Source organism: Homalodisca vitripennis, chromosome 5 (assembly GCF_021130785.1).
Source record: "Homalodisca vitripennis isolate AUS2020 chromosome 5, UT_GWSS_2.1, whole genome shotgun sequence".
NCBI lineage: Eukaryota > Metazoa > Arthropoda > Insecta > Hemiptera > Cicadellidae > Homalodisca > Homalodisca vitripennis.
The window spans coordinates 52,516,111-52,529,681 of record NC_060211.1 but is presented as its reverse complement, the minus strand read 5'-3'; the positions used below and the strand labels follow the sequence as shown (position 1 = coordinate 52,529,681).

At 33.3% G+C, this 13,571-nt stretch overlaps 1 protein-coding gene across 1 annotated transcript in view; it reads right to left on the bottom strand.

The window, feature by feature from the left end:
* The window catches only part of LOC124362190 (dynein regulatory complex protein 1), a 46,052-nt gene that overhangs the window by 11,439 nt on the left and 21,042 nt on the right, over positions 1 to 13,571 (bottom strand). The window contains exons 9-12 of the mRNA XM_046816476.1: positions 12,150 to 12,322; positions 10,520 to 10,650; positions 9,246 to 9,344; positions 3,249 to 3,388 (exon numbers count right to left, since the gene is read on the bottom strand). Of these exons, the coding sequence (XP_046672432.1) occupies positions 3,249 to 3,388; positions 9,246 to 9,344; positions 10,520 to 10,650; positions 12,150 to 12,322 (543 nt within the window). The remainder of the gene's footprint in view (positions 1 to 3,248; positions 3,389 to 9,245; positions 9,345 to 10,519; positions 10,651 to 12,149; positions 12,323 to 13,571) is intronic.

Below are 13,571 nucleotides of genomic sequence, written 5' to 3'. Positions count from 1 at the left end.
CCGTGTCGTGTATGTAACTGTCTCACCGCATCACTTGCCCTAACCAACGAAACATTGCTGAACTGTTCACTGAGTTCCTTAAGACGCTTATTGGTTTTTACCACTTCCTTGTTGACGCAAGACCAATTTGCCAAGTCGTATCTAATAGGTAGGTCTACTAAAACCACATTATTGTCCTTTGTTTCATTTTATGTAAAATCTCAAGAAAGTTGTCCGCTTCATTTTTTGCCACATCATTACTTCCGCAAACCACAACTAAAGTGTCACTTTTACTAAGGTTATCTTCTTTTACATTTATTACTTTAAGTATATCTTCAGTAAGTCCACCAGGTCTTACAAAACCTACTGCCTCATGTGTTCCCTGCACTGCATTCAGATGCCATGCTAAATCACGACCATGGCTATCAGCACAGATGAGTAAATTTCTTTTATCAGTAGATTTAGCAACAGAATGAGCAGTGTTAATTTTTTCTTCTACTTCGTCAGCCGAATCCTCATCAACATTGTCGTCAACATCCTCAAGAACTTCATAGTGATTGTTTATATCAACATCTTCATGCACTGTTTGATGTTTCAGAAGGCTATGTGTTTGAATTTTTCCTTTTTTACTTTGTAAATTTGGTGTAGAGTGTGTTACTTAATTGTTTATCTTTCTTGCCTTTTATTAATGGCCAGACAGGTTTCTTAATTACTGAATTGAGTTTGTTAATTTTTTTCTCTAACATTAATTATTATGGTTTCCTCTTTTTTAAGACTAAAGTTTCAAGTTGTGCCTTATGCATTTTCAATTCTCATATCTCCTCATTTGCTTGATTGAGATCATCATTTAGAGATTTTATAATTCCATTTTGAGTTTCAAGCTCTTGGCTTATCTCAGCATTTAATTCTTCATTTTCTTGTTCTATTCCCAAAGTAACATCATAAGACATGCAGGAATCACATGTCCATTTTACATTGCCTTTATATATTCCTTTTAATTCATCATTGGTCAGTGAGGTTCACTGTGAGTGATACCATTTACAGCATCTCCCTTTGCATAAAATTGCTTTATATTTTCCAACATTTATAGTACACTTTCCACATGGAAACTGTTTTTTATTCCTCATTATGAACAGTAAAATTAATAGTTTAATCAGTATCACACTATAGTGAAATTCCCAATAATTACACATTTTTAAACAGTAATCCTTATAATTTATTTATTGTTATTAAAATTAAAACATAACTTATTTTCAGTATAAAAACATTTTATTTTAGTCTTTAATACGAGGGTCGTCCAGAAAGTAAAGAACGATTGCGCATCACGGGCGGCGCAGTTCACCCACCACCGCGGTAGATAGCTTGTTCGTTAGCCACACCTTCTGCCTCAGTGTGAGCTGAGTAGCGGTACCGTGAGGTCACGTTTGCGTCTCCTGTGAAAGTTTAAAATGGCGGCGTTAATTGAAAATCCCGCCAAGTGTGAACTGCGTAGTGTGATACGGTTTCTGAATGCACAGAATGTTCGACCTATTGAAATTTATAGGCAAATTAAGGCAGTTTACGGTGACAAAGCTCCAGTCAATGGAATGGCATCACTCGAATTCACCAACAAAAAACAGGAAAGAAAAACCAAATTTGAACACCAGGAAATTGATGGCAACAGTTTTTTTTGGGACCGAAAAGGCCTAATCCATGTGGAGTTCATGCCGAGAGGCGAAACAATCAACTCAAGGCCTACATCGAGACCTTGCATCGGCTTCGCCGCGCTATTCAGAACAAACGACGCGGAATGCTGTCGTCGAAAGTGGTGCTGATCCACGACAATGCTCGGCCTCATTGCAGTGCACGAACCAAAGCAGAACTCAATTCTTTCAAATGGCAAATCTTCGGACACCCTCCGTATAGTCCAGATCTGGCTCCGAGTGACTATCACTTGTTTCCAAAGTTGAAAGTGTTTTTAGGCGGAAAAAAACTTTTTGGGTGACGAAGACCTCAAAGAAGGAGTAAAAACGTGGCTTCATTCCTTGGCGGCAGAACAGTATAACGTCGGTATAGAAAAACTGGTGCCACGCTACAACAAGTGCCTTGACAGTTCCGGCGATTTCGTAGAAAAATAGAGTAAGTTTATAAGTATTTATAAATAAATTTTCATGCTCTTATCTTTTGTTTTTATTGACTTATAACAAAACGTTCTTTACTTTCTGGACGACCCTCGTAATTATGGTATAAGTTATGTCTAAAATCTGTCTTAATATTCAATACAGTTTACCTAATCAGTCAATCATTTATTACTATTGGGTACAACAGTTGAAGATATAATAATATTGGGCTATAGCAGCTGGCCTTGAGCTGTTCTTCCAGCTCTATTCAAGTGTCCAGTCAGCTAAGTCAACAATAAGATAAACTGCCAACAATAGAGTTACTACTGTCAGACAGCATGAATATACTGGTTACTGCTAATGTCAGATATGTGTCTCTTTCCTGTTAATCAATATTTCTCATTAAAAGAGAAAATGGTTAAACAATGTCCACTTTGTGTTTATTGTGCCAAATTATGTGATTAAGCACTCAGATTAATAATGGTTTATGAAAACGTTCAGTTTTAATAGTGCTTCAATAAATATACAATTTTAACAAACACATGTGCTTTTGCCAGTCTAGAAGTAAGTACTTTTTAGTGATTAAATTTAATGCTAATTAATAGAGAGAGAATAATGTTTCTTGTCTTAATGAATATTTAATACTTATCACAGAACTTTAAACTTCACCAATGTCAGCCCAGGGTGGTTAATTATGTATAAAATATAAGAAATCAGCACACATAAAAACTGAAAATCACTTTGTTATAACATTATAATATATTCATTGCAAATACAGTTTAGATTTCAGGCTACAAAATCTGATCTGAATCATGTGCTTTTATATTTAGCATTGTTCTTATTGATCTTTTTCTATACTAAGTATTTTTTTAAAGCGTATGCAAAATAAATATACTTAAGGGAATATAAATCATAGATAGTCACTGTCCTTCTCGATGTAAACAGGCCATCAGATGTTCTTTGAACAACGGAGTCCACAATTAAAGTCCACTGGTAACTTTAGGTTAAATTTTGATCTATTATTAATCCCATAAAACCTGTTGCTCCAACATTTGATCATTGGGAGATATATATCCAGAGATCTGGATGTTTTAATAGTAGTGGAATAAGAACAGGATCAACTGTTAGAGATTGTCTTTAAAGTAGAGTCATTACCAAATGCTCACTCACCTGATGAAGGATAGATTGATATAAAGCTGTGATCAGGTATCTCTATGGCACTGAGAGTCACCCACGGTGTGACTGATGAGCTATCTCCTGTCATAGTTGACACCTTCTGGTCATCGGGACTTAGTATCTCCTCTTCAGACCTGATATCAGAAACATGGTGAGGCACAAAACAGCATTGACAACCTAAGGTTACAATACCTTAGTAGAACTTCTACTAGAGGCAGCTATGGTTCGCATTAAAGCTCAAGGAAAACACTTTCACATACTTGGAGTATATCGACCACCTGGAGGAAACACAAGAACTAGTGTGGACATATTGTCACACATCCTGGATCATAATCAAGCTCACAATAAATTATTTAAACTTATTGGGGATATAAATATTGACAATCTAAAAGAAAACATCCCAGAGAACCTGATTTTTAACACTGAACTAGCTACACATAATATGAGAAGATTACCTCTCCCTCCAACCCGTATTATATCTCAGACATCAACATCTATTGACTGTGTTTGCACTAATTTTATTGACCCAGACATTACTGCAACAGTTATACAGTCTGGTCTGTCAGACCATACGGCTCAAATGTGCAAGCTTGGCTGCCACACAGATAAAAACTTGACACAAACCCTTATACGACAACTGATCAGAAAAAACCTCGATACTCTCAAGTCCTTGCTCTCGATCAAAAACTGGGATGCTATATATCATGCTGTGGATACGGAAACAGCTTTTACCACATTTCAAGAAATATTACAGATAGCCTTAGACATTTCCTGTCCACAAAGAAAGACCAAGAAAAAGAATAAAAGGAGACCAAGAAATTATTATGACAAGGAAACAGCTGACTTAAAATCCTCCTATTTAAATGCCCTAAAAAAACATGAAGCTACAGGAAGTGTACAAGACAAAGTTACAATGGTGAGCAGGAAAAAATTGTATGACCAAAAACTACGGAGCCTACAACAAAATGCAAATGCTCAGCTTATAGAAACATCTAATAATAAGTCTAAAGCATTGTGGAACCTAATCAATTCAGAGAAACAATCAAGACAACCCAGCCAATTCTGTCTTAAACTTAACATTAACAATAAAACTATAGACAACCCAGTGGAAGTAGCTGAATATCTAAATACATACTTTGCCCAGATAGCAGAAATTACTCTAAAGAAGAATAATCAACAACAGAGAGATAACGGACTACAAGAAGAACAAGCTCTCACCGTTTCTCCTATAACACAACCATTTCATTTGACTCCCACAACTATAAATGAGGTAAAATCTATAATCTGCAGTCTAAGAAATAAATCATCCAGTGGCATAGACGAGTACTCACCGAAAATAGTTAAACATTGTGCTGAAGAATTAGTCATACCTCTCACAGCAATTATAAACCAGTCATTTGCTGAAGGTCATTTTCCATCTGGACTGAAGGTTTCTAAAGTATACCCTAAATATAAAAAAGGATCACCATCAGAACCTGAAAATTACAGACCCATTATCACTGATTTCTACATTTTCAAAAATCATTGAGAAATTAATTCTGACAAGACTAATGAAACATCTCAAACACCATATCCTACTCACAGACTGCCAACACGGATTTCAGAAACAGAAGTCAACAACCTCTGCTACCATTAGCCTTGTTGAGACCATCATAGACAGTATGATATCGATAATGAAAAATATGTTACAGCTCTATTTTTAGATTATAGCAAGGCTTTTGACTGCTTGGGGCACAGTCTGATCTCAAAAAAACTTTTAACCCTGGGAATTAGAGACATTTCAAACAAATGGTTTGTAAGCTATCTAAATGGAAGATCTCAAGTTGTGGAGTTACAATCTACCACATCCGGTGTCACAAGCACAGTCAGATCTAATCTGCAACCAATTACCAGAGGAGTTCCTCAGGGATCTGTGCTAGGCCCTATATTGTTCATCCTGTTTACTAACGACTTTCCGTCATTTCTCCAAAACAACAGCACTCACTGTCTAATGTATGCGGATGACACAACCCTTTTAATAAAAGATGACTCAGCAGAAAAACTTTATGTTAACTCTTTAACATCACTGCAAAATGCTCTTGTGTATAGCAAAGTCAATGACCTAGCACTAAACCCCGACAAAACAACTCAAGTGCATTTCAGTAGGAAAAAAGACCAAACACCAAGTCTACCCAATATATCAGTAGGTAATCAGGTCAAGTTTTTGGGTATCACAATAGATAACAAGCTTTCATGGACAGAACAAGTAAATAACACCTGCAAAAAAATGAGCACAGGACTCTATGTAGTAAAACGAATCAAATGGATTGGAACTTTAGAAGCTGCAAAAACTGCCTATTACACTTTGGTGGAATCACATATCAGATATGGCCTGGTTGTCTGGGGCAGCTCTGCTGGAAACCTTAATAGAATACTCATCTTACAAAAGAAAGCAGTTAGGACTCTAGCTGGACTGGAACCACTTCAAAGCTGCCGACAAGCCTTCAAGTCTCTGGGTATACTAACAGTAACGGCTCTCTACATACTTGAAACAATCATACATGTTGACAGACTAAACCTCCAAACCAACAGTGACATCTACACCTACCATACCCGTAATGCTTCCAGATACATATTGCCTCAACACCGCACTGCTCTTTTTGGTAAAAAACCATCATACATTGGTAGAAAACTCAAAAATATGCTCCCAGAAAACACCAGAAACCTATCAGGAAATCGACTCAAGAAAGGACTTCAAGACTACCTAGTGAAAAGACCAATATACACCCTTGAAGAGTTCCTGACAACGCCAAGCTGAGAAAGAACTGCACTAATATTGAATGACATAAAATATGTGACCATTTTTACTTGTATGACATTTTGAATTTTGTATGACACTATTACTGTACTTTATGTTCATGTAATAAAGGAAAAAAAAAATACCTACACAATATACAAGCAGTTTTGCAAAAGAAAATTAACCATGGACTATTGAAAACAAAATAAAAAAATAAGAACAGATCACTCAAATGAAAAATATACCTGAAACATATAAATTGTTCTCTGATGTATGTATGTATGATGTATGAAATGTATTAGAAACACAAGAAAATGAGTCGACTACAATTTCTTTTTTACATGTAGGTAACAACACATAATTTTATATATTTGTACAATTTAGTATATTATAGTTGCATAACAAGAAAAACTGAAAAAAAGGATGAAACATTAAAGAAATGCGTAAAGAAAACTTTTATTTTAAAATTTTAAATGTATGTATTCAGAAATCTTAAATTATATCAGGACTAGATTGAGTATTATTATAAGTGTTGGTGTTAGATACTTACTAAATGTGTAATATCTTTATACATATTACAAGGGTATCCTCCGTCAACACTTATACATACTTCTGTATAATATATATTTTTTAATGTGATCATTGCAAATAAAACAAAACTTTAACAAAAATAAATAAAATAAAATCACCCATTTTTCATAACTACAAATATCAAATCAAATAAACAAGATAAATAACTATTCCTATTTATAATATCTTTTTGTACATTAAATAAATTAGACATACATTAACAATAGATGTACACAAATGTGGACAGGACAAATATATTATGAATTTTACTCAAATCACAATATTCATAAAGTAAGCAAGTATTTGTATTGTTTGCAGTGGTTATTTTTAAATAGAAAATATTATCTACATTGAGGGATACTTTCGTTCCTACTGAATGTAACTATCACAAGTTCACTTTTTGCACTAAATGTAATTTTGTGTTAAATGTTCTACCCAGTGATTTTGTTGTATTGCTGTATATTAGTGTTTCCATCCCACTTCACCTTGTATTTATGAATTATAAAGTGAATTGAGCTGAAAAAGTAGTATATCAATTCTAACAAGCTTATGAAAATAAATACTTTTTTCCAAATTATATTAATTTATTTTCCAATTAACTCCAGTCTCAAATTTTAAAACTAACATGATGATGCAGTGTGATAACTTGTTGCAAATTATCTTTGGCTATATTCCCAAAATAATTTTTCACAGATCATTGTCAGACGTACCTTCTAGAAAAGCTTGGTCAAGAGTAGCAAACCCCTTCTACCAACTGAGCCTAGATGGTTTATTGATGGCTCTGAGATAAAAAGAGGCACTGAGCTCCGAATTGTGAGGGTGAGCCAGTGCAGAAGCGGCGGTCCCTATGGTGGCTGCTCTATTGTTTTCAAGACAGAGGTTACTGCCATCATGGTGTGTGTTTTTTAGAATCTTTGTAATAAATGAGCAAGCCAATCAATATATTCATTGATAGTCAGGCACCTTTGAGCATTGGAGTCAAGGCATTGGACTCCTAAGTGTTCAGCTCAAAACTTGTCTAGGATTGTTATCAGCTCGATTTCTCGTTAGAATCAATAACGTTATTGTTTGTTGGGTTCCATGTCATGAAGGGGATTGTGGGAACTGAGGTTGTTGAAGATTTATAAACTTAAACTCAGCATTAAACATGACTTTGTACCTCAACCATTCTGTGGAATTTGCAAGTGTGCAAGCTTTAGAGATATTGCGGACTGGGTGTACCTCAACATGCTAGAAGATGGAGAGTGCTGCCAGGCTTACAGATGAGTGAGCTTGTTCTACATTCACCCTCCCATAGGGTAGCATCTGACCTTCTCTGCACGACCATGCTCATCTTCTCGGATAATATGTCTGATCATATAGTATGGATAACTGAGGAAACATTTCCAGTAAGTGGTTATTTTTAGGACTATTCCATTTTTAGGTTATGCAATAAGTGAGACAAACTGAGGAAAATTCGCTTTTTCAATGTCCTATGCTAGCTGAGGACTTTGGACAAGGATAGTAAGTTTCGTCAGAAATATCTGGTCAGTTTTGTCAGCGGTTGGAAAGATTGCTGGAAGTTTAAACTACCACAGCTTCATTCTATACCTTTGTTGTTCAAAATAGACTTCAATCGGTCCTGAGATAGTAAAAGATATATGAACAATATATGAACTTCTATCAAACGTTCATTGAAAAGCTACTAAAGCAGATATGTATTAGTAGAAGCTTTGTTGCCACACAATGCTAACAGTAAAATTATTTAAATTAATATTATTATCAAATGGCTCATCAAAGACATATGTCACAGTAATATAACACAAACTTTAACTAATAATTAAAAACAAAAAAATGTTCAAAGCAGAGTCTTGAGGCATGCCTGGTTTGTGACAAAACTCTTAGAATGCACTGCATCAAACCATAATATAAATGCTATCACTAAAAGTCAAAAGTTAAATTTGATTTAACATAGCAGAAGTTCTAGATAAAGGAACAAAAACAGTGATTTAAAAAAATAGACATGAGTACTGTTCTACACCTGAAAGTAAAAATCATATTAGCATCATCATGTCTAAACACTCAACATAAGCAATGTTGGAAGGGAGATAAATTTGTAGCCAAAGAAGAACTTTACAGGAAAGTTGGTATTGAGAACTAAGATGAATGGTTAAAACCTAAAAACATCTTGATTATTCTCGATATGACACCAACAGCCTGATATTACCACTAGTTTTTTCTTTATTAAATCAACATGACCACATCTATCACCTGGACGATAGGAAACTGTTTCGCCAGTTAACTCTAGCTGTACAATGAGGCATGCATATGTGGAAAGATATCAAACACATTTTAATAATAACATACTAATTTAAATTATACTTAAGAATTATTAATGTGAAGTACAATAAAGACTAATATGTGTAATTATTTATGTAACCACAAGATTCAATTTATATCCAAAAGTGAGACAATACCTGAATTCTTAGTGTATTAATTTATTTTGTCTTATGTTAAATGTATGTAACATTTTTTAGCTAATTATTGTTAAGATCTCCATTTCAAGTAAGATTTGATACAGAAATGTGTTGCCGAAACATACAAATTAAACCCATATGCAATATGATTTAACTTATATAGAGCATTGTACAAATAAAAAAGCATACTTTTCCTGTTTTTTCTGTGTGATTTTTTCTCCTTCTTCTAAAGTATCTTGAAATTTCTTCATCACACGAACCTTCAATTCATCTTCAGTCGGTGTTGACCTATTAACCAAACACAGTATTCATAAATTTGACTAAAATAGATTTATTGGATAAAATGGGTACGAAAACTTACTTTCTATTGGCAGTGCTAGTTTTACTTAAGATACACATTATACCTTGAAGCAAACTATGTAACCTTTATTTTGATAATTAAATAACCCAACACTTATTTAAGTAAAGTAAAGTAAACAAAATATCATAAACAAAGACACAGTTAAACACACAAGAATCCGGGAACACAATCCCCTACATGTACAAACTATCAAAAATAATAAATCACTTTGCAGAATCTTCTATACACCTGCCATCATTCAGAGATACAAAAGAATCAGTAACACTACATTTCGAGATATCCAATCTGATCCCTTCATCAAGTAAATAACTAACCTAACACATAATTACAAATTAGGTTAAAATAAAAAGGATTCCTTCACAATCATTCCATCGTCGAAAACAAACTTCAAAGAATTGGTTCTTGGTATGGACCCGGAACCAGGAAACAAATCAGAGACCTTGAGAACTTATATCTTTAGTCCAAATAATAAAGGCATAGATTCAACAAATAAAATTTTAGTTTGGACCTAAATATGTTGTGACTAATTGTATAATGCTGCATATTTTTTGTAGTAAATTGTAAAAATTGTGTATCTGCATATGAAGGGGTTTAAAAATATCTAGTAGTTTGTCTCAGTGGTGTAACTGAGGGGCGAGGATTAGGGGGATAGAACACCCCTTTCCCAAAAGCCCTAAAAAACTTAAAATATACGTACAACAGCAACCCAACTTGTTTGAAATACAGCAGTTACATGTTTTACTTTGAATTAGCCCTATCTAATCTATTTACAATATTAGACTTATACTATACTATGGTGTACCCTTCATTCATATTCATTCCCTCCAAAGCCAAATCTCAGTTCTGCCACTGGTTACTTTAGTTAATTGAAGGGCTTCATGAAGTTGAAGTGTATACTATTTCAATCTTTTCATGTACTGTTTTTACATTGATAATTTAAAAGATTTATTTATTCAGTTAGATTCACAAAATGCTTACAAGTTTAGCAATTCTAAATTAAACATGTGAATTGTCAATGTAGGAGTATCCTAAAAAAACTAACAGGTAGTCAAAAAACAGTGAATGCTAGTCTAATAGGATTGAATGAAAATATTCAACTCACGGGGGAGGACTGGCGGGAGGTGAGATGGGGTGAACCGCCTCTAGCAGGGGTTGACAGGTGACACACACTATGTAGGGTTCCATTGTCTGTCGCAGCAGTTCTATATCTTCTGGTCTCGTCACTCCTAGAGCCTGCAAGACAGATTTCATACAGTTTATTTGGATGTATTGGATTAGTTAATCATTTTTAAGCTGTAGATTAAAAAAGGAATTCAGTAACTTAAAATTATGATCTAAAATACCACTTTTTAACACCTTTAATACTACTATGGTACAGAGTATCCCGTAACTCTCTGGACAAAAGTATACTACGTTATTGCTCAGGTCAAGACAAACATATTTCACCATATGAACATGGATCTCCGATGCTTAGTTTCCAATCTGTCTGTATGTTTTTTTTATAAAGAAATTAAAATCTTTAAAAATAATAAATTAAATTATACCAAACTTGACTCTAATGTTTATGACAACAAGGCCAGTTACTGAAAAGAATATTGTGTGATTGTATGTAGTATTTTCAAAATGGCGGCCATTTAAACTTTGAATATCTTAAAAACTAGCATTTTTTCTCAAGAAATGCAAGAATAACAGTTTTTAGAGGGGGTTTTCCCAAATCTAATAACACTAAAATGATTTAAATCGATCAATAAATAACTAATTTACTGTTATCAGACATGGCCCATGTTGAGAGTTGCTATTTACTCAGTTTTTGTATTGCTTGCTATTCGCTGAGAACCTCAATGTGGGCAAAAATTACATGTTTAACTTTTCAGAGAACTAACCTTCCATACATCCTACGTCCTAGCAAAAAAGTGAGTTTCTTAAATTGTTTAAATGAAATTTGTATCATTATATAGATACCTTATATTGTATTAGTTCAGAAATTATGACATTTGGGAAAAAATTTCATTTAACTACTTTTTTTATATAAAACAAACTATTTTTTAATCCTTTAAATTATTGGTTGTAACCAATAGAAAAAGTAAAGAAAAGAAATCTGTACAAAAGTAATAGTAGTTTGTAAATACCTAAGATATAAAGCTATTATTCGCGAAAACATAACACTAATTATGGAATGTGTTACTGGTAGCCGTAACAGCTGAACGAACTGACATTGGTGAAGATGGACCTAGTGAAAGTGATTAAAATTATATGTGCTTCTATAAATCACTGAGGTGTAGCAGAGTAGTTCACTAACAAAAATAGATAAATTGCAACATTTACATTCACAATGCTTTAAAGTTAAGTATAAAAACATAACAGTGACATCATAACTAGCTTGTAGCGTGGTGACATGACTGTTGTGTTACTGTTCAAAGGGTTCAATCTTATCTGAGTCATTGTTTTGTTTACTAAATTTAACTCATAAATGAGTATCTTCAGAGATTTAAAAAAAAATTAAGGTTGTGATCAGTGCATACATTTGTCTAATACAAATTTATTACTATTTGAAAAATTAAAAATCTGGTCTTCCAATGTTTTCATTGCAATTCACAGTGTTACAGAGGTAATTTTTAAATAGTTAAGACAATAAATCTGTGGAAATTGTTCTTTTTTTAGAGTTTTAGTGATTGAGGATATGTTATCAAAACTTCTACATACAACACAATACAACATGGAAGAATACTAACACTGAATACGTTGTCGATGCGAACCAGGGTGTTCTGTGAGCGTGTGTAAGGGGCGAGTAACACTGTCAGCCGATCCTCCACCAGGAACCCAGACCTGTCAGCCACCGCCTCCAGAATGTGTTGTAGTAACCTCTCATTGTCAGTGCTTCCTGAATGTCCCTGAAGTCTTTGTCCTGAGAGAGTCAAAATACAATACAGGAGTAAATTACTTTTTCTTTTAGCAGATAAAATTAATAACCATCATCTACAATTAATAAGTAAAATATTTCATATTTGATGATTTTGTGATTATTGGCATTTTGTACTTTTGATAGATGGGTGTATGACAAATACCATTCTGGCCTTTTCCATCAGCAATGTAAATCATAGATAGAACCAATCCCTTATTACAACTCACTTCACTTTTAAAATATTTAAATTTGACACAATTTTGGAGACACTTATGAAAAAAGACAAAATTTAAGTTGCTCCGATTTGTTATTAATTTTTATACAACACTTTTCAGAATGGTCTATTGATATACATGCATTGTATGTACTAGTAGCAATGAATAACATGCACTGTGTCCATTTCTATTTTTATATATTAAGATCCAATTGTAGTAAATATGAAATATAAAATTCCTTTTTTATAAAAGGTAAAAGGTACAACATATTCAAGTTGCCATCTAGGTGTTTCTACATAAACGCATTACCAATTTCACAATTGATTATAAATAGGTACATTATTTGGTGCAGTACAGTAAGTTTTTTTTTTAATATTTCCATTTATAACTGCTACTTATCAGCAGTGCATTTACAAATCCTACATTGTATAAATTAGAAGTTTCATTGTTGTAGTATCTGAATTTTCTAATTCCTTAATTATTATGGATAAAAAGATAAAAAATTAGAGTAAAACAAGTCGAGTTGCCTTAAACAATATATGAGATCATCTCCCCAGAATAACAAGCAAATATAAATTTAAGCGATCACTACTTCTGACACATACATTTAAAACTGACTACACCAAAATCATGTTTTTTTTTTTACCTTCAGTAAAAATTATTTACAGAACTTCAAGGTTATCCTTAAGCTTAATTAGATGGAGGAGAGTGAGAGAACAGCCTGCATCTATGGTTTAAAATTATTTCTATTAAATGTTTGTTTTAATTTTAGGACCCCAATGACCTCATACGAAATACAAAATAGAGATCCATTATGTATAAATTTGTAAACAAAATATTTTAAAATAATTTAGAAGCTAAAGCTTTAACATTTTGGCTTTTTTGTTTTCTTCATTTACAAAATGTTTGCAAACATATTTTCCTATGGCTGAGTTATTCGTATCTAAGTATATATTATATTTGTTTACTATCAGTTACTTAAAGTTTCATTGATGGATTCAAGAAGGCTCTAATCAGCTTTCACTCAATGATCTGAT